The sequence below is a fragment of the Bos taurus genome, chromosome 19 (assembly GCF_002263795.3).
Source record: "Bos taurus isolate L1 Dominette 01449 registration number 42190680 breed Hereford chromosome 19, ARS-UCD2.0, whole genome shotgun sequence".
NCBI classification, from domain to species: domain Eukaryota; kingdom Metazoa; phylum Chordata; class Mammalia; order Artiodactyla; family Bovidae; genus Bos; species Bos taurus.
Window position 1 is genome coordinate 23,399,565 of NC_037346.1, and position 21,503 is coordinate 23,421,067.

General features: G+C 39.9%; 1 protein-coding gene across 2 annotated transcripts in view; it reads right to left on the bottom strand.

Moving 5' to 3' along the window:
• Positions 1–21,503, bottom strand: part of METTL16 (methyltransferase 16, N6-methyladenosine) — a 69,120-nt gene that overhangs the window by 25,199 nt on the left and 22,418 nt on the right. For both annotated transcript variants that reach the window (XM_059877877.1, NM_001192216.1), the window contains exons 4-6: positions 16,335–16,475; positions 13,842–13,957; positions 10,772–10,914 (exon numbers count right to left, since the gene is read on the bottom strand). In XM_059877877.1, the coding sequence (XP_059733860.1) occupies positions 10,772–10,914; positions 13,842–13,957; positions 16,335–16,475 (400 nt within the window). The remainder of the gene's footprint in view (positions 1–10,771; positions 10,915–13,841; positions 13,958–16,334; positions 16,476–21,503) is intronic.

The following is a 21,503-nucleotide window of genomic DNA, read 5'->3' on the forward strand; positions in this document are numbered from 1 at the left end:
TTCCTCAGGACGGGCAAGGCAAGGCATGGGGTACAGTTTAGGATCAACTAGTGTGAATAACCGCCAAGGGCTCTGGGCTGTGAAGGGGTCCCCAGGCACCTAGCATCCGGCCCTGGGATGATCAGGCAAAGGAAGATGGCTTCCTGGGCTGAGGGGGCAGATAGATAGGGATCTATCTGCCTTGCAGATCCAAGGCTCACTCAGGCTGGGTCCTTTGCTGTATCTAAGAATTGGTGAGCCCAGGGAGGGGCAATCTCCCCTAGCGAGGGCAGTCAAAACCTAATAATACATAGAAAATTTTAAATATTTACAATACAAAGCAAGACACAAAAATCCAATTATTTAAAAGTCTAGAACAGGCAAAACTACTGTGGTAGAAAAACCAATGATCACTAGAGGTTGGGTAGGGTAGGAAGAGACTGCAAAGGCCACTAGGGAACTTTTTTATGGTGATGGAAATGTTTTATATCTTAACTGTGGTGGTGGTGATATATACATCTGTCAAGATGCATCAAATCATACACTTGAACTGGAGAAAGTAACCATATGCAAGTTATACCTCAATAAAGCTTATTTAAATATACAAACTTAAATATGATCTAGCTTGTATCTTTAGACATTAAGACTAGTAAACAATGCAGTAATGCTCTGCATATTTCTTGCTTTATAACACAGCTTAGTTACATTGCTGCTGCTGCTGCTAAGTCGCTTCAGTCGTGTCCGACTCTGTGCGACCCCACAGACGGCAGCCCACCAGGCTCCCCCGTCCCTGGGATTCTCCAGGCAAGAACACTGGAGTGGGTTGCCATTTCCTTCTCCAATGCATGAAAGTGAAAAGTGAAAGTGAAGTCGCTCAGTTGTGTCCAACCCTCAGCGACCCCATGGACTGCAGCCCACCAGGCTCCTCCATCCATGGGATTTTCCAGGCAAGAGTACTGGAGTGGGGTGCCACTGGCTTCTCCATTAGTTACACTAGCAATACATAATCTGTATCCTCCTTTTTTCACCAAGCATCATAATTACTCCCGTGTCATTTGAAGTTCATCCAACTGTACATTATTTTTAGAGAAATTTCAGACTAAGGGGATACACATTCAACATTTACTTGTTTATATGCAAAGCAGCTACTGCTGCTGCTAAGTCGCTTCAGTCGTGTCCGACTCTGTGCAACCCCATAGACAGCAGCCCACCAGGCTCTCCCGTCCCTGGGATTCTCCAGGCAAGAACACTGGAGTGGGCTGCCATTTCCTTCTCCAATGCATGAAAGTGAGAAGTGAAAGTGAAGTCGCTTAGTCGTGTCCGACTCTTCACGACCCCATGGACTGCAGCCTACCAGGCTCCTCTGTCCATGGGATTTTCCAGGCAAGAGTACTGGAGTGGGTTGCCACTGCCTTCTCTGAAAGTAGCTACTATGAAAGTGAATTTTATAGTCACTAAAACTCAAGTGGATTTAAGAGCCTCTAAAATCACATGCCAGGTTAAAACTATAAATTGTCTTTTTTTTTTTTTATAAGTTGAAAATGGTTCAAGATTGGCAATTTCATATGGTTCACATTACATTAAGTAATATGAATGAAAATCTTAATTATAGAAGCATGACAAATACTATTATACTGCTTTAGAGGTAGTATACATTAACCAGTACTTTATTTGTTTTTATTGTTTATGGGTTCAAGAACAGGTAACAATCCTTATTTTTTTATCATCAATCCTTTTCCAGATTTGAAAACACAAATAAATAGTTGTTCTACCTAAACTACTTTAAACAAACCTGGGTAAATTTACTTAGATCCTAATCTATTTCATTTGGCAGCTTTACAAGGTTTGGAAGAAAAAAAATATGGTCCCTTTAAGAAGACAGTATATAAACGGAGAAATCATTAAGCAGGAATTAAAAGCCTTTGGTAAGTTAGGAGTAAGATGGAGAAATTAAAAGCAATTCGTGCTCACACAGTAACAGTTGATTCACACCTTTCCTTTAAAATTAGCATTCCTGAACAGATTAAAAAATTTTTTTCATTGAATATAGTTGATTTACAATGTCTTAATTTCTGCTGTACAGCAAAGTGACTCAGTTATATACATATATACATTCTTTTTTATACCATTTTCATTGTGGTTTATCCCAGGATATTGAATATAGTCTCCTGTGCTATGTAGTGGTATTTTGTCATTTATCCGCTTTGTAACTGTTGGTATCTACTATCCCGAAACTCGACTCCGTCCCTCCTCCACCCGCCTCCCGCGTGACAACCACCATCCTGTTCTCTGTCTGTCGTCTGTTTCTGTTTGTAAACACGCTCACCTGTGCCGTATTTTAGATTTCACATACAAGTGACAGCATACGGGATTTGTCTTTCTGATTGACTTACTTCACTTAGTTGAAGTACTCTCTAGTTGCATCCATGTCCTTGAGACATGAGATGAGAATCACCAGAAGCCAAGAAAAGTTCAACAACAGAGACAAAAGAAAGATGTTACAAACCTCCTCAGCTGATGAAAGGAAGCAAATATTTAGACAATTAAGGCTCAAAGAACTTCCCTGGGGGCTCAGATGGTAAAGAATCTGCCTGCCAATGCAGGAGACATAGGAGATGCAGGTTCGATCCCTGGGTTGGGAAGATCCCTGGAGAAGGGAATGGGAACCCATTCCAGTATTCTTCCCTGGAGAATTCCATAGACAGAGGAACCCAGCAGGCTATAATCTTGGAGGTCGCAAAGAGTCAGACATGGCTGAGCAACTAACACACTTGACAAGGCTTGTAATATGTCATTGGTACTTAATATAGGCTTGGCAGAGTTTATATTTCTTTTAACCCTTACTGTAACGTAAATGGGGTTCTCAAGGCAAGAATACTGAAGTGGTTTGCCATTCCCTTCTCCAGTGGACCATGCTTTGTCAGAACTCTCTACTATGAATACACTATGAATACAAGAATACACAGAACTATACAAAAAAGATCATAATGACCCACCCAGATAACCACAATGGTGTGATCACTCACCTAGAACCAGACATCCTGGAATGTGAAGTCAAGTGGGCCTTAGAGAGCATCACTACGAACAAAGTTACTGGAGCTGATGGAATTCCAGTTGAGCTATTTCAAATCCTAAAAGATGATGCTGTGAAAGTGCTGCACTCAATATGCCAGCAAATTTGGAAAACTCAGCAGTGGCCACAGGACTGGAAAAGGTCAGTTTTCATCCTAATCCCAAAGGAAGGCAATGCTAAAGAATGCTCAAACTACCGCAAAACTGTACTCATCTTATGCACTACCAAAGTAATGCTCAAAATTCTCCAAGCCAGGCTTCAACAAAACGTGAACTGAGAATTTCCAGATGTTCAAGCTGGATTTAGAAAAGGCAAAGGAACCAGAGATCAAATTGCCAATATCTGTTGAATCATAGAAAAAGCAAGAGAGTTCCAGAAAAAAAATCTACTTCTGCTTTACTGACTACACCAAAGCTTTTGACTGTGTGGATCACAATAAACTATGGAAAATTCTGAAAGAGATGGGAATACCAGAGCACCTGACCTGCCTCTGAGAAATCCATATGCAGGTCAAGAAGCAACAGTTAGAACTAGATATGGAACAATGGACTGGTTCCAAATCAGGAAAGGAGTACATCAAGGCTGTATATTGCCACCCTGCTTATTTAACTTACATGCAGAGTACATCATGAGAAATGCTGGGCTGGAAGAAGCACAAGCTGGAATCAAGATTGCTGGGAGAAACAGCAATAACCTCAGATATACAGATGACACCACCCTTATGGCAGAAAGTGAAGAGGAACTAAAAAGCCTCTTGATGAAAGTAAAAGAGGAGAGTGAAAAAGTTGGCTTAAAGCTCAACATTCAGAAAATGAAGATCATGGCATCTGGTCCCATCACATCATGGCAAATAGATGGGGAAACAGTGGAAACAGTGTCAGACTTTATTTTGGGGGCCTCCAAAATCACTGCAGATGGTGATTGCAAGCCATGAAATTAAAAGACGCTTACTCCTTGGAAGGAAAGTTATGACCAACCTAGATAGCATATTAAAAAGCAGAGACATTACTTTGCCAACAAAGGTCCATCTAGTCAAGGCTATGGTTTTTCCAGTGGTCATGTATGGATGTGAGAGTTGGACTATAAGGAAAGCTGAGCGCCGAAGAACTGATGCTTTTGAACTGTGGTGTGGGAGAAGACTCTTGAGAGTCCCTTGGACTGCAAGGAGATCCAACCAGTCCATTCTAAAGGAGATCAGTCCTGGGTGTTCTTTGGAAGGACTGATGCTAAAGCTGAAACTCCAATACTTTGGCCACCTCATGCAAAGAGCTGACTCATTGGAAAAGACCCTGATGCTGGGAGGGATTGGGGGCAGGAGGAGAAGGGGACAACAGAGGATGAGATGGCTGGATGGCATTACCGACTTGATGGACATGAGTTTGAGTAAACTCTGGGAGTTGGTGATGGACAGGAAGGCCTGGAGTGCTGTGATTCGTGGGGTCACAGAGTTGGACACAACTGAGCAAATGAACTGAACAGATACGGAGATGACACCACCCTTATGGCAGAAAGCGAAGAACTGAAGAGCCTCTTGATGAAAGTGAAAGAGGAGAGTAAAAAAGTTGGCTTAAAACTCAACATTCAAAAAACGAAGATCATGGCATGTGGTCCTATCAGTAAATGGCAAATACATGGGGAAACAACAGAAACAGTGACAGATTTTATTTTCTTGGCTCCAAAGTCAATGCAGATGGTGACTGCAGCCATGAAATTAAAAGATCCTTGCTCCTTGGAAGAAAAGCTATGACAAACCTAGACAGCATATTAAAAAGCAGAGACATTACTTTGCCAACAAAGGTCCATCTAGTCAAGGCTATGGTTTTTTCAGTAGCCATGTATGGATGTGAGAGTTGGACTATAAAGAAAGCTGAGCGCCGAAGAACTGATGCTTTTGAACTGTGGTGTTGGAGAAGACTTCTTGAGAGTCCCTTGGACTGGAAGGAGATCAAACCAGTCAATCTTGAAGGCAATCAATTCTGAATATTCATTGGAAGGACTGATGCTAAAGCTGAAACTCCAATACTCTGGCCACCTGATGCAAAGAACTGACCCATTAGAAAAGACCTTGATGCTGGGAAAGATTAAAGGCAGGAGGAAAAGAGGACAAGAGAGAATGAGATGGTTGGATGGCATCACTGACTCAATGAACATGAGTTTGAGCAAACTCCGGGAGTTGGCAATAGACAGGGAAGCCTGGCATGATGCAGTCAATGGAGTTACAAAGAGTCAGACACGACTGAGTGAACTGAACTGAACTGTAACCTAAATACTGTATCATGAATCTTTTTGTTTTTCCTTTCAGGCTGCATGGTGTGGCATGAAGAACATCCCCAACCAGGGATCAAACCTGCACCCCCTGCAGTGACTGGAAGCATGATGTCTTAACCACTGGCCTGCCAGGAAGTCCCTTAGCTTCACTTAAAAAACAAAAAATTATTTATTTGGCTGTGTCAAGTCTTAGTTGCAACACACAGGATCTTTAGTTGTGGCATGCAAACTCTTCCTAAGCTTCACTTTAAAAAAAAATGTCTGCCCATTAGATCCTAACTACTCTCAACAGGCATCTTGTGACAACTAATCAAAATTTAAGTAGAAAAAAAAAAAGGATGATCTAGCTACCCAAGAGACTTTGAACCCATTACACTATTTTAATGATGAAAGTAGCACTCCACTCATTACAGCATTTAGTAATTCTTTTGGGACAGCAGGTTTCAAGAAAAATTATTTTGAAATTATTTCAAACGTACAGGAAATACAAGATTAGTGCAAATAATTCTAGCATACTGTTCATCCCGATTCACTGCACTTTCCCCCACTTGCTTGCTCTGTGTTTTTTCTAAACCATTTGAGGGTTAGCTACAGACATTATCATGCCCCTAACCTTAAATATTTTGGCATGTACATTTTAAAAACAAGGGCATTCTCTCTTATAACCACAGAACAACGATCAAATTGCAAAAACTTAACACTCATACAGTACTATTATCTGGAATATGGTCCACACTCAAATTTCACCAATTATCCCAATAACGTCCTTCATGTTAATTTTCTCCCCTGATGTAAGATCCAATCTAGGATCATGCATTTCATTTACGTGTCAAGTCTCTTTAGTCTCTTTCAATCTGGAACAGTTCTGCAGTCTTTTTTTTTTTTTTTTTTTACTTTCATGACCTTAATATTTTTGAAAAATTGTCTTACAAAATCTGTCAAGTTTGGTATGTCTAAAATTTCCTTAGTCAGATTCAGGTTAAACATTTGGGGCCGGAAGAACACAGAGATGCTGTGTGTCCTTCCAGGCAACTTGTATCACGAGGTGATCAACTGGTCAAGGTGGTACCCCGCAATCTCTCCACTATAAAGTTACTATATATTTCTTTGTAATTGAGAAATGCTTTGTGATTAGGGAAGTACTTTGAAACTATGAAAAATACCTTCTCTACAAATTCTGCATTGCTGACTCCTCCACGAATCAATTACTATAATGATTGCAAAATGGTGATTTCTCTAACTTGATTATTCTTTCTACATTTATTAGTTGGCATTCTAATGTAATAAAGAGCTTCCCCTTTATCCCTTATGTACTTCATTTGTTTACCTTATTCAATGTGTTACAATCCATTATCATCATTATTCACCCTAACCTTGCACTATACTGTCCCATATGTTGCTTGAGCTGTCTCCATGTTCTTTTAACATTTAATACCATAAAAGGTATTATCCCAACTTACAGATAAGGAAAATGAAGTGGCTTACCCTTTTATAAAGGCAAGTGTGTAGAAAGTTTGCAGTAGAACCAAATAGTCTATCAGTTGGAAAATTAACTAAAAGCTCAGTTATGAAATTTACAGTTGTTCCTTGCAACTACCACTTATAGCACCTTGTAACCACACTGCTGCTGCTGCTAAGTCGCTTCAGTCGTGTCCGACTCTGTGCGACCCCAGAGATGGAAGCCCACCAGGCTCCCCCGTCCCTGGGATTCTCCAGGCAAGAACACTGGAGTGGGTTGCCATCTCCTTCTCCAATGCATGAAAGTGAAAAGTGAAAGGGAAGTCGCTCAGTCGTGTCCAACTCTTAGCGACCCCATGGACTACAGACTACCACGCTCCTCCATCCATGGGATTTTCCAGGCAAGAGTGCTGGAGTGGGGTGCCATTGCCTTCTCCATGTAACTACACTAGCATCCAGTTTTTAAAACCAGAAAAGGAGGCTGGCTCCACGTTAGAATAAAGTAACAAAGTACTTTTAATGTTTTCGTTCAATATAGCAGACCACAGCAGTTAAATCTGCTGGATCGCTAAAAAGGACAAGAGTTAAAATTACCCTATTTACTATTCATTATTATTATTTACTACTATTATTATTATAATTACATCACATATATATTTATTTAATTATATGACTACCCTATAAGGCATGTCTTTCAACACAGCAGACCACAGCAGTTAAATCTGCTGGATCGCTAAATAGGACAAGAGTTAAAATTACCCTATTTACTATTCATTATTATTATTTACTATTATTATTATAATTATATCAAATATATATTTATTTAATTATATGACTACCCTATAAGGCATGATGTAGCTATCATTATTTCACTTTATCAATGAGAAAACAACTTTTAAAAATCAAAGAACCACATTCCAAAAGGCCCAGATTGTTAAATTTATTACCCAGCACCTGGTGATGATCACCAGATATGTGGATTTTACCCACATCCATGAAGTCCCCACCATCTGGCAGGGGGCAGCAGATGGAAAGGAAAAAGCAAAAATGGGGAGTTAAACCAGCATTAAGTTGGAACTTCGTAACTCTGGTTCCTGGAAAAATCAGAGAATCATTGTCATAAAGGGTGTCAGCTACAGTCAGTAATAAGAGTGGAACCCAGGCCATGAGGCGTTTGATAAAGTCTGCTGATTTATTTAGGTTAGGTGAGTGAGTCTCTAAAAAGGAAAATGCTATTAAGTAAGCTCAAGTCGCAGGCACAAAGAATGAAAGGTAAAGATGACAAGCACTTGTAAATCTTCATCAACGATAAAAAGGCTGTCTAATAATGACAATACGTCAATTATATCTCAACAGTAAAGAAAAGGCTGTGCACTTAGAAGTCTAACTGCAGGCTGGGCTACAGCGGCTGCGTGGGGTGGTGGAAAGGGGATGAGAGCAGAATTAGAAGATCTAGGGCCCAGATTTCTAACCTGTACAACTAAGAGGCTGGATAACCTTCTCTCCCAAGGGCCTCCCAGCTGCAAAATTCCTTCAGATACAAAACTGCAGTTGCTGCCGAGCGTGGCTCCAGTGAGGCACCTGGAGAGCCACCACTGGAGGCCAGTCCAACAAGTACAACTTATTTCACTCCACAATGTTACATATTTGGCTTAATTTCTGCACTTCTTTCGGAACAAGAAGAGGGTTAAGGAGATGGTGGAGTTTAAATACTTATTTTTAACCTCTCATTTTTTCATAGCTTCAATATATGCAGTTTCCACAGCATTTTAAAATTTGAGAGTTTCATAGTGGTATAAACTTTATGTCAACAATAAAAATATGCAAGAGGGCATGAACCGATACATTTCTTCCTTTTATCTTCCCTCTCAACCTGCCTGAGTCCTAACAGAGCAGACAAGACTGCTGAACCCTTTCTTTAAGTGGATTATAACTGGTAACTTTTCCCACATATGACACCAACCTTGAAATGGTCGACTCTTTAGAAACATAATTTGTTGTTTTCAGTCCCTCAGTCATGTCTGACTCTTTGCAACCCCATGGACTGCAGCATGCCAGGCTTCCCTGTCCTTCACCATCTCCCGGAGCTTGCTCAAACTCACGTCCACTGAGTTGGTGATGCTATCTAATCATCTGGCACCAGCAATTTACTCTTCGCAGCAAACATTCACCTTTCATTCAGTCTGAGGGCAGCCACAGAGCCAGGTACAGGCAGACTTGGAATATATTGACCAATTTCTCTCCCTTAGAATGGTATTCCTTTACAACATACTTTTTGTAGTTCAAATGGAACTTCGGGAATAATAGAAATTTACTGATTAAAAGGCTCCTGAAAATGACCTTCCCCATCTTCCTGGGTGACTCCAGCTCCCTCAAAAGCTGAGAGACACTGAACTGGCCACATGGCCCTGTTTGCCTACTGTCATGAGTCTCAGTGCTGTTACTTTCTTCACATTTAATTTACTTACTCACACTCTTCTTAATACTCAGTATAATTTAAGTCTCTTTCTTCCTCACACTCTAAAGTATCAAAGAAACCGATTAAGGTAAAAATACATTAACCTTTGGCTTTAATATTGTGTCAGTTTTCTGAGAGGCAGATCATCCAATAATCCAGTTGTCTTCCATGTTTAAACAAAATCACATTTAACAAATCAGGGTATGTGTTGATTTTGGAATTGGCCTTCTACTAAAATAAACAACTTTAAATGCCTGTAAGTCCAAAAGAAAAAAAAAAGGTTTCCCTAATTAGGAATTCTGAGTATTCACCCAGAAGAATTCAAAGTCAGGTCTTAAGAAATACTTGCACATTCATGTTCCTAGCAACATTATCCACGACAGCCAAAACATGGAAGTAACCCAAGTGCGCATCAACAGACGAATGGATAAACAAAATGCAGTATATACATACAAAGGAATATTAATATTATTCAGCCCTAAAAAGGAAGGAAATTCTGAAACCTGCTATAAGATGGATGCATATCGATGACATACTGCTAAGTAAAAGATGCCAGTCATAAATCATATATGATTCCACTTATATGAGGTACCTAGAACAGTCAAATTCAAAGAGACAGAAAGAAAAGAAGTGGTTGCCAGGGGAACCACTATGGGAAGAGAGAGAATAGGGAGTAGTTGTTAATAGGTACAGAACTTTCTTAGTTTAGTTTTTTAGTTTTACAAAAAGAAAAGAGTTCTGGAGGTTAGCAGCACAACAATATGAATGTACTTAATGCTACTGAACTGTACACTTAAAAAATGGTTACGAAGGCAAATTTTACATGATGTGTATTTTACCACAATTTCAAAAAATTCTTTGTGTCACAAAGCTAAATCCCAGGGCTGAAAGTCCTTTCAGTTTGAACCAGCACATTATCCATCATTTCAACAACACTTGGCAGGGTGAGAAGTCAAGCAAGACAAATAGCTCTCTCTGAGTACCTTACGTTGCTTAATGACAGGTGTGTTGTCCAAAATCATTAGCTTTTAAAAAGGAGCAGCCTTAACTCTCCTCTGGAACTGGTCAGGGATCTCAGTTTCCCTTCATTAAGTTCCTGACAGCTCAATGTCCTCACATCTGTCACTGTTTGGGAGACTGATTCCAAGAACATAAATTGCTTCGAGGACTGGGCAACAAATTTATTCTGGTTCACAGGACAGAGCTGAACCCATCTGTTTTCTAATCAAAAGCCATATTTGAATCAGTTTTGCTCCACCATGGGACCACACTAATGGGAGCAGTACAATCATATGGTATTTTCCTCCTTTCCATCCATGTAGTACACATGATTATGGGAAACACAAATCAATTAGAGGCATGACAGCACCCTCAGAAACAGGGTCTCTGCAGACTGTAGGACCTTCAACCAATTCCATTTTTATCTGTTAATTCTTTGGACCACGGTGATTGATTTCCTCTAAGTGATTTCATTTCCTCTAAGTGACATGGTTTCTTTCTGAATTACACACGGGAAAATATTCTTACCAACTTACCTTAATCTTTTTTTAAGCTGTAAACTGTCATGGATGATCCTTTTAACAAACTCTAATTCACCTCCTTCTGCCATGATCTCTGTGATTCCTCCTGTATTTACAGAACTGGGTGGGGGTCTTCGAGGATTTCGAGAATTTACTCCCTGAACAACAACAACAAAAACTCTGATGAAAAATTTTTATACCTTAAGACCAGGTCTCTGTAACCTAGTTCTAAGTAAGAATGCTTCGACATAATTTCAATTTCCAAGTACCATGCTAGACTTAGGATTTAAAAATCATATAACCACGGCATTTGAAACAACTACATTTGTGTAAATATTCCTTCCCTAAAGGGTTTGATTAAACATACTAACATTGTACTTTTTTATGTACCAATTCTGTCACTTTTTCTTTATGTTTTCTGTCTTGGTATTAAGTGGTAAAAGTAAAAAAAAAAAAAGCAAAAACTTCCAAGCTGCAAAGGACATTGCCAAGAAAGTACAAAGACAACCCACAGAATGGGAGAGAATATTTGCAAATAACATACCTAATAAGGGGCTTCCCTGATAGCTCACTTGGTAAAGAATCCGCCTGCAATGCAGGAGACCCTGGTTCAATTCCTGGGTCAGGAAGATCTGCTGAAGAAGGTATAGGCTACCGACTCCAGTATTCTTGGGCTTCCCTTATGGCTCAGGTGGTAAAGAATCTGCCTGCAATGTGAGAGACCTGGATTCGATCCCTGGGTTGGGATGATTCCCTGGAGAAGGGAAAGGCTATACCCACTCCAAGAGACTTGCATACAGAATAAAGAATTCTTAAAACAGTCAGAAGAAAAACAGCCCAATTCAACTGGGCAAAGGATCTGAACAGGCCTTTATCCAAAGAAGATACACAAATGATCAAAAAGTACATGAAAAGATGTTCAACATCATTAGCCATCAGGGATATGCACACTCAAACCACAATGAGCTACCACTCCATTCCTCCTAGGATAGCTGTAACCAAGAAGATAATAACAAGTGTTGACAAAGATGTGGACAAACTGGAAGTCCCGCACACTAGTTATAATAAAAAATGGTGCAGCCACTGTGGAAAACATTCTGGCAGTTCTTTAAACAATTAAACACAGTTACCAGATGACCTAGTAATTCCGCTCCTAGGTATATACCTAAGAGAAGTGAAAACATGTTCCTGCAAACACTTGTACAAGAATACTTGCAGCAGCTTTGTTCATAATAGCCAAAAAGTGCCTAAAACCCAAATGTCCGTTGATGAACAAATGGATTGATAAAAGGGGTATTTCCATACAATGGAGTATTTATTCGGCAATAGAAAGAAACTAATACACAGTATGATATGGGTGAACCCTGAAAACATACTATGTTCAGTGAAAGAAGTTAGCCACAAAAGACCACAGATTTTATAATTCCATTTTAGTGAAATGTTCAAAATAGCCAACTCCAGAAACAGAAAGTAGACTAGGACTAAGGGGGCTGCAAGAAAACCAAGAGTAACTGTTAATGGATGTGGAGCTTTTTGGGGGGGGGGGGATGGTGAAAATGTTCCAAAATTAATTGGGTAATGGTTGCACAATTCTGTGAATATACTGCTGCTGCTGCTAAGTCACTTCAGTCATGTCCGACTCTGTGCGACCTCAGAGACGGCAGCCCACCAGGCTCCCCCATCCCTGGGATTCTCCAGGCAAGAACACTAAGTGGGTTGCCATTTCCTTCTCCAATGCATGAAAGTGAAAAGTGAAAGTGAAGTCGCTCAGTCGTGTCCGACTCTTAGTGACCCCATGGACTGCAGCCTACCAGGCTCCTCCGTCCATAGGATTTTCCAGGCAAGAGTACTGGAGTGGGGTGCCATTGCCTTCTCCAGTGAATATACTAAAAATAATAAAATTCTACCCTTTAAATAGGTGAACTGATGGCATGAAAATTACATTTCAGTAAAGCTGATGTAAAAAGATATTTAATTCTGGTGCCAGTAATAGTCTATTTCTTCATCTGGAAGCTCGTTCTACAAGAACATTCACTTTGGAAAATCCAGCTTACACTTATGGCCTGTGTATTTTTACGTGTATATAGAATATCTCAATATTTTTCTTAAAAATGTACTCTAGTGACTATTTTAGTTCTTAAATCTATCTGCATCAAGAGCCAAAATTTAATTTCCTAAATCCTGCTTTACTTCATGCTCCAATCTAGAATGTCTTATTGCTAATAAATTTCTGTCCAGCTCACCCCCAACTCAAATTTGATCCATGTGGAATTTATTTTGTTATGAGGTATGTAAATGGTATTTTAGAGCATCTGAGTGATTCTAAAAATAATTTATTCTCTCAAAGTTTTAAGCATACACACCACCCCTTGTTTCCTCTAATATTTCTATTAGCTTTTCTTTAGATGAGGAAAAATTAGGTTAAATCAATAATATTTTATTGATTTTCAACAGCTTAGTTATTTTCAGCCAATGTATGAGCTGTTTTAAGCCAATATATGAGCTGTTTTTAGCCATTTTCATGAGCAAATATATTTTATTTCATAAAATCAATATACTCATTTCAAGTTGAAACACTAAATCAGCCATTCGTTTACTATCAAATGATAGCTGGCTGTAAAAACAGTGATCTTTCCTTAGGTCAAAAAGCCCAATGCAGGAGTAGACTGTAACCTAAGTTGGTCCAATCAGAAGAAATCTAAATGTTCAACGGTTTGAGAAAGAAAAGAGCTCCCTTCTCACCCTCTCCTCCTCCCCATATATTACTCTGCCACAAGTAAACCAACTTGAGAACAGAACCAACCAAGGGTCAGATCAGAGCCAAAGGGAACTTGAAAAGTCTCAGCCTTGATACTATGATGAACTCCTTGATCAACCTGTTCCTCAAGTTCATGCTATTGCTGGATTTCTCAGATACATAAGCCAATAAACCTTTTTGGAAAGTCAATCTGAATTAGATTTTCCGGTGCTTGATACCAGAAGCATCCTAACTGATACAGCTTCCAAAAGAAATGTTGCTCTTATCTTTGCAAACAAGGAAAACGTAGATAAATATTCAACTACTTTAAAGGAGAAGATATTTTACCTTGGCTTCCAACTGATTGGCAAAAAAGGGAGGGTTGCACATGCAAAAGTCATAGATTATCTCAGATTCTTCTTTAAGAGCATCCATCAGGAGTGTCTTCTGTGGTACTTTAACCACTAGGGGAAAAAAAAGAGAGACTTAACTACTATTAATACTGTGACAGTTTTCAAATATATCCACAAATTCTTCGACACTAGTCCCTTCAAGAGGTGGTGTTTGATTTCCCGCTCCTTGAATGCAGCTTCACTCAATGACTTGCTTTTATTGAGAAGAATATGATAAAAGTAAAAGGGTATCACTTCTGAGGCTAGGTCATAAGAAGCAATATGGCTTCCTCTTTGCCCTATCACTTAAACAACTTGCTCTATGAGAAGCCAGGTGACATGCTCCAAGGATGCTTAAGTAGCCCTGAGGAGAGATCCACATGGCAGTGAACTAAAGCTTCCTGCCTACAGCCATGAAAGTGAGCCATCTTGGAAGCAAATCTCTATCCCCAGGCTTTCAGACTACGACCTCATGAAAGACTCTGAACCAGAACCACCTGGCTGGGCCACACCCAAATTCCTGACCCACATGAATAATGAGATAATAAATGTTTACTGCCTAAACTGCCAGATTTGGGGGTAATTTGTAATACAGGAATGGATAACTAAAAAACTCATTAATAATATATTAGGGGACTTCCTTGGTGGTCTAGTGGCTAAAACTCCACGCTCCCAATGACCATGGGCTCAGGTTCGATCTCTGGTCAGGGAACTAGATACCACATGCTGCAATGAACTGCAACTAAGAGTTCACATGCCATAACAGAAGACCCACATGCCACAAAGATGGAAGATCGGGAAAAAAAAAAAAAAAAATTGAAGATCCTGTGGGCTGTAGCTAAGACCCAGTGCAGTCAAATAAATAAACATTTACTATATATATTAATATCTCCCCTTACGTTTAACACTAGTAAGAAAAGCCAGTTTCTTAGACAGCCAGTGTAAATTTGCTGCATGACTCAGGGAGCTCAAACTGGGGCTCTGTGACAAACTAGAGGGGTGGGATGGAATAGGAGGGAGGTCCAAGAGAGAAGGGACATGTGTTTACCTATGGCGGACCCATGCTGATCCAACACAATACTGTAAGGCAATTATCCTTCAATTAAAAATAAATAACTTAAAGAAAAGCCTATTTCTTCCAAAGAGAGACATAAAGTCTCTTTAATGCCAAAAAAAAAAAAAAAGAACTGCCTTTTATGTAGACAATAAGCACAGAAATAAAAGTAAAAGCTCTACTTGGATACACTGTTTAAGTTAGGGCACCCCATCAGTCTCTTACGGTACTTATATAACTTAAAGGGGCTTCCCCAATGGCTCAGTGGTTAAGAATCTGCCTGCAATACAGCAAACACAGGAGACAAGGGTTCGACCCCTGGGTTGGGAAGATCTCCTGAGTGAGGAAATGGCAACCCACTCCAATATTTTGGTCAGGATAATCCTATGGAGCCTGGTGGGCTATAGTTGGTGGGGTCGCAGAGTCGGAAATGACTGAGAGACTTAGCACAAAGGAAATTTAACTATTTGTAGCACAGTTCCATATACTGAAATAAAAAAGATAGTACAGTTTAATCAACAGTGGGATCTTCTTCCTTTTAAAATCTTGGTGACTAGGTTACTTCATATACAGTTGGTTCTCATTAGCAGTAAAGTCACCACAAACACTGAATTAGTGAATACTGAACCACTGACTCCTAAGAGAAATACAGGGTTAGGTAGCTTCAAGCCTCTGATTACATTTTCATCACCCAATCAATATATATCCTATTTTATGTATCTCTGTTTAAAGACACCTTATTTAATATACATTACTGACTCATCAACATTGAACTCATGGCCAACAGTACTATAATATGTCTGAAGAAAACTTATCTGACACATGTATTTTCTGTAAGGCACATCACAGCCTTCTTGTACTTAGGAACACTAGTACTCAAGTACTATGTTTAGGGGCCATTAAAAACAGCAAAATCACCAAGAAAAAGCACAGAATTGCAACAACGAAAAAAGTGGTACTAAATAGACCATGAAAAGAACACTTGTTTACAGTGTGAGAGTTGAAAGGAGACAGCAGGGAAAAGAAAAAGAAAAGACAGCAGGGAACACACACACTGGGTGATTCAAATATTTTCCCATTTTGCACATGTCTGTGAATGACCACAAAAGAGCCACAAGTATTGATTTGGGGGCTAAAAATAGCCACATGTAAGCCAACTTTAGCAAGTAGGCAAATTCACAAACACAGAATCCACAAAGTATGAGGATTGGCTGCGTTCACTCTGTTTCTGAGTTGATTCTGATAACAAAGCAGCAAACCCAATTACAACTGTACCAAATTTTTAAAAATTAACCAAAGGTTGTATGTTAAAGCAAAAGATAATGAGATGTGTTAAATTAGAAAAACAGGTTAACAAACAAAACTTGAAAGGAATATTGATTTTGCAGAGCTAACCTTTAATAAGATCAGACAAGTTATTCTGCTCCACATTCTTCTTTGCATAGTTGAAGCACATATCATCTACTTCTGTTGCAAGGAAATACCAGCCATTTAAGGTTGTTCCAAGTAAAGGATAGATGCAGGATGCCCCAGTACCTAGTGAAATAAGAATTCAAAACACATTGCACACACCTGAGCAGAAGGTGAGAACAATCAGCAAAAACACCATTCTTCTTTTCTTAGAATTCTTATAGCCTTAACAGCTTAAAACAACAAGCTGGTACTGATTATACACACATTGCAGCTACTGGTTTCATGTATGTTAGTCTTACGTCATAATTAGTTTCACATTTCCTGGAGGAGAGAAACCTTCCTGCACTCATTGTATGCTATATGTAAAATGAAGTATGGCTGGTGATCAAGAATACAAGACTGACTAACTGAAAACTGCCAAAACAATTTACTTTATAAAAAGTCTTCATTTTAAATCTCTCATGAAACTTAATTTTCTTGAAAGAAATCAATGTAATTTGTTAAAACAGCACAGGAATATCTTACATAGATCAACATACACATCCCATTCTACAGAAACAGGAAAAAATACAGAGAGTATAAGATTTTTATAATATTCAATCACCCAATTTCCCACATATCTATCTGTAAGTTGTTACTTGAAGGAAACCAGAAGTAAAAAGGATTTATTTCTCAGATGTGGAAGCATGGAAAAACATTTGATCCAGGTTCAAAACATCAGTCATAAACTGGTCCCACCACAGTTTCAAGGGAGACCTTCAAAGGCAAATGCTCCTGGCAAATCTCTCTCTGACAATTAGGGTTTGGTCCTAAACTTGCATGTAGAACCTCTAACCATAGATTGGACAAGCATATACTAACCACAAATAATTGCCACTCACTGATCTTGGCCAATGAGATCCTAAAGAGTATATTCAAGAGAAGAAAAGCCGGTGTTTTTCTCAGAGGCTCACAGTAGTCAGCCCACTTTCCAGGACCACATTTTGGTGCCAGTCTAGCCTTAGGGAACAACTAGAAGCCAGAGAAATGCCTAACCCAGAGGAAAGCGAGGATCCCCTTACTGCTTCCTTATTAAGTACTCAGAACAGGCTAGTAAAAGACACGACAATGACTGATGGCTAGAACATTTAAGATCTTTTGACAAGTCACAGTGATGCTACATTTATTGTCATGTTTACTAACAACATCCTGGCCCTGATGCTACTGGGCAAACATCTCTGGGGGATGTGAGAAGTTGTAAGGGAAGGACTGGTAAAAGGTACTCAAGCCCCTCTCAGAATCCACAATTATGTAGACCCTGCTAGTCATTCTGGAAAGATAGTCACTCAAATAAGGAAATTAAGGAAATTTAAGTAGCACTTCCAGCTCTGTAGGAAAAAAAACAACTCAGAGCAGATTCCAGGCCCTTGAGTCTCTACACAACGGCTCCCTTTCTTCGTACTTCAACTTCATTTAAAAGCGAAAAGAAAAACGACATCTCCCTTCAGCTGTCCAAAGATAAGGTGCCATCAGGGTAATAAACAAAGGTGAAAGACCTGCCCTCTGCCAAAAAAATCAAGTTTCTCAATTCTTAAGACCAGAAGACTTGCATTCTACATTCTAATCCCCTCAGAAAGCTGAATGACATTTTTAAATAGGTCATGTATGGATGTGAGAGTTGGACTGTGAAGAAGGCTGAGCGCCGAAGAATTGATGCTTTTGAACTGTGGTGTTGGAGAAGACTCTTGAGAGTCCCTTGGACTGCAAGGAGATCCAACCAGTCCATTCTGAAGGAGATCAGCCCTGGGATTTCTTTGGAGGGAATGATGCTGAAGCTGAAACTCCAATACTTTGGCCACCTCATGCGAAGAGTTGACTCATTGGAAAAGACTCTGATGCTGGGAGGGATTGAGGGCAGGAGGAGAAGGGGACGAGAGAGGATGAGATGGCTGGATGGCATCACTGACTCGATGGACGTGAGTCTCAGTGAACTCCAGGAGTTGGTGAAGGACAGGGAGGCCTGGCGTCATGCAATTCATGGGGCTGGAAGAGTCGGACATGACTGAGCAACTGAACTGAACTGAATAATCCTACAATGATAAATAAAAATGGAAAGTGTATAACCATAGAATTAGAGCAAACTAATGGAGTCTGGGGGAAGAATTTATATAAAACCCTAATTAGAATGAATGTGATTTCAGTGAGAGTGCCCCTTGTGAAGAGCTAAAATCCATTAACCTCCTATATCCCCAAGTGCTATTTTAGAGGGTTTGGGGCATAATTAAAATAAATTAGTACTAAATAGGCTCTCAAGCTTTTTAAGCTTTTTATAACTCATCAGCCAATCTCCTGCGAGGAACATAAAAGAAACTTTTTTTAAACCCCATTATTTTTACCTAGTGCTTAGTTCATATCATGTGTTCAGAATTTTGAATGTCGAAAGAACGATGTATTTATCCATCAACATTCAACAAATCATTTACTGGGCACCTGCTGCTAAGTCATTTCAGTCACGTCCGACTCTGTGCGACCCCACAGACGGCAGCCCACCAGGCTGCCCCGTCCCTGGGATTTTCCAGGCAAGAACACTGGAGTGGGTTGCCATTTCCTTCTCCAACGCATGAAAGTGAAAAGTGAAAATGAAGTCGCTGTGTTGTGCCTGACTGTTAGCAACCCCATGGACTGAAGCCTACCAGCCTCCTCTGTTCATGGGATTTTCCAGGCAAGAATACTGGAGTGGGGTCCCATTGTGTGCCAAAAACTTTGCTAAGACTTTGAATGTTAAAGTATTAATAACAGATTTGGTACTTTGCAATTGGGTGGCAGAGAAAAACATTAATCAATCAGACAAGTGAATGTGGTTTTTAAAAAATTCCATGAAGGAAAATACACAGTTTTCTTAAGTTCATATTCAAGGAACGTTATCATATCTTATGCTGGAAAGTCAGAGGCTTTCTTACAAAATAAGGCTTGAGTTAACAGTTCAGTTCAGTCGCTCAGTTGTGTCTGACTCTTTGCCACCCCATGAACTGCAGCATGCCAGGTCTCTCTGTCCATCACCAACTCCTGGAGTTCACTCAAACTCATGTCCATTGAGTCAGTGATGCCATCCAACCATCTCATCCTCTGTCGTCCCCTTCTCCTATCTTCAATCCTTCCCAGCATCAGGGTTTTTTCTAAAGAGTCAGTTCTTCGCATCAGGTGGCCAAAGTATTGGAGTTTCAGCTTCGGCATCAGTCCTTCCAGTGAATATTCAGGACTGATTTCCTTCAGGATTGACTGGCTGGATTGCCTTGCAGCCCAGGGGACTCTTGAGAGTCTTCTCCAACACCACAGTTCAAAAGCATCAATTCTTCAGTGCTCAGCTTTCTTTATAGTCCAACTCTCACATCCATACATTACTACTGCAAAAAACATAGCTTTGAATAGACAGATCTTTTTTGGCAAAGTAATGTCTCTCTGCTTTTTAACATGCTGCTAGGTTGGTCATAACTTTCCTTCCAAGGAGTAAGCGTCTTTTAATTTCATGGCTGCAGTCACCACCTGCAGTGATTCTGGAGCCCACTGTTTCCCCAACTATTTGCCATGAAGTGATGGGACCAGATGCCATGACCTTAGTTTTCTGAAATGTTGAGTTTTAAGCCAACTTTTTCACTCTCCTCTTTCACTTTCATCAAGAGGTTCTTTAGTTCTTCTTCCCTTTCTGCCGCAAGGGTGGTGTCATCTGCCTATCTGAGGTTATTGATATTTCTCCCGGCAATCTTGATTCCAGCTTGTGCTTCTTCCAGCCCAGCATTTCTCATGATGTACTCTGCATATAAGTTAAATAAGCAGGGTGACAACATACAACCTTGACGAACTCCTTTCCCGATTTGGGACCCGTCTGTTGTTCCATGTCTAATTCTAACTGTTGCTTCTTAACATGCATACAGATTTCTCAGAGGCAGGTCAGGTGGTCTGGAATTCCCATCTCTTTCAGAATTTTCCACAGTTTGTTGTGATCCACACAGTCGAAGGCTTTGACATAGTCAATAAAGCAGAAGTAGATTTTTTTCTGGAACTCTCTTGCTTTTTCTATGATCCAACGGATTTTGGCAATTTGATCTCCGGTTCCTCTGCCTTTTCTAAATCCAGCTTAAACATCTGGAAGTTCATGGTTCACGTACTGCTAAAGCATGGCTTGGAGAATTTTGAGCGTTACTTTGCTAGCGTGTGAGATAAGTGCAATTGTGCAATAGTTTGAACATTCTTTGGCATTGCCTTTCTTTGGGATTAGAATGAAAACTGACCTTTTCCAGTCCAGTGGCCACTGATGAGTTTTCCAAATTTGCTGGCATATTGAGTGCAGCACTTTCACAGCATCATCTTTTAGGATTTGAAATGGCTCAACTGGAATTCTATCACCTCCACTAGCTTTGTTCCTAGTGATGCTTTCTAAGGCCCACTTGACTTTGCATCCCAGGATGTCTGGCTCTAGGTGAGTGGTCACACCATCGTGATTATCTGGGTCGTGAAGATCTTTTTTGTACACTTTTTCTGTGTATTCTTGCCACCTCTTCTTAATATCTTCTGCTTCTGTTAGGTCCATACCATTTCTGTCCTTTATTGTGCCCATCTTTGCATGAAATGTTCCCTTGGCATCTCTAATTTTCTTGAAGGGATCTCTAATCTTTCCCATTCTCTTGTTTTCCTCTATTTCTTTGCATTGATCACTGAGGAAGGCTTTTTTTTTTTTAATCTCTCCTTGCTATTCTTTGGAACTCTGCATTCAAATGGGTATATCTTTCCTTGTCTCCTTTGCCTTTCTCTTCTCTTCTTTTTACAGCTATTTGTAAGGCCTCCTCAGACAACCATTTTGCCTTTCTGCATTTCTTTTTCTTGGGGATGGTCCTGACAAGTACAAGTATGGGGAAGAGTTCGCAAGTACAGTACAAATGAGAAAGAATGAGGTGAAGGTGCGAAAGTCCAGGCAGGGGGAACAACATGTACATAGAATCATAATGTCTGATTAGAAGAACTAAAGACAACTGTAGAAATCCCAAAAAAAAGAAAAAGAATATAAGGCAAGGGTTAGAGAGACCTAGAGGGCAAGAATCAGACAACGAAAATTCTAATAGACCTACTAAAGGTTTTGGGTGTTTATCAGAGAAGCAAGAGAAAGTCATTAAAATG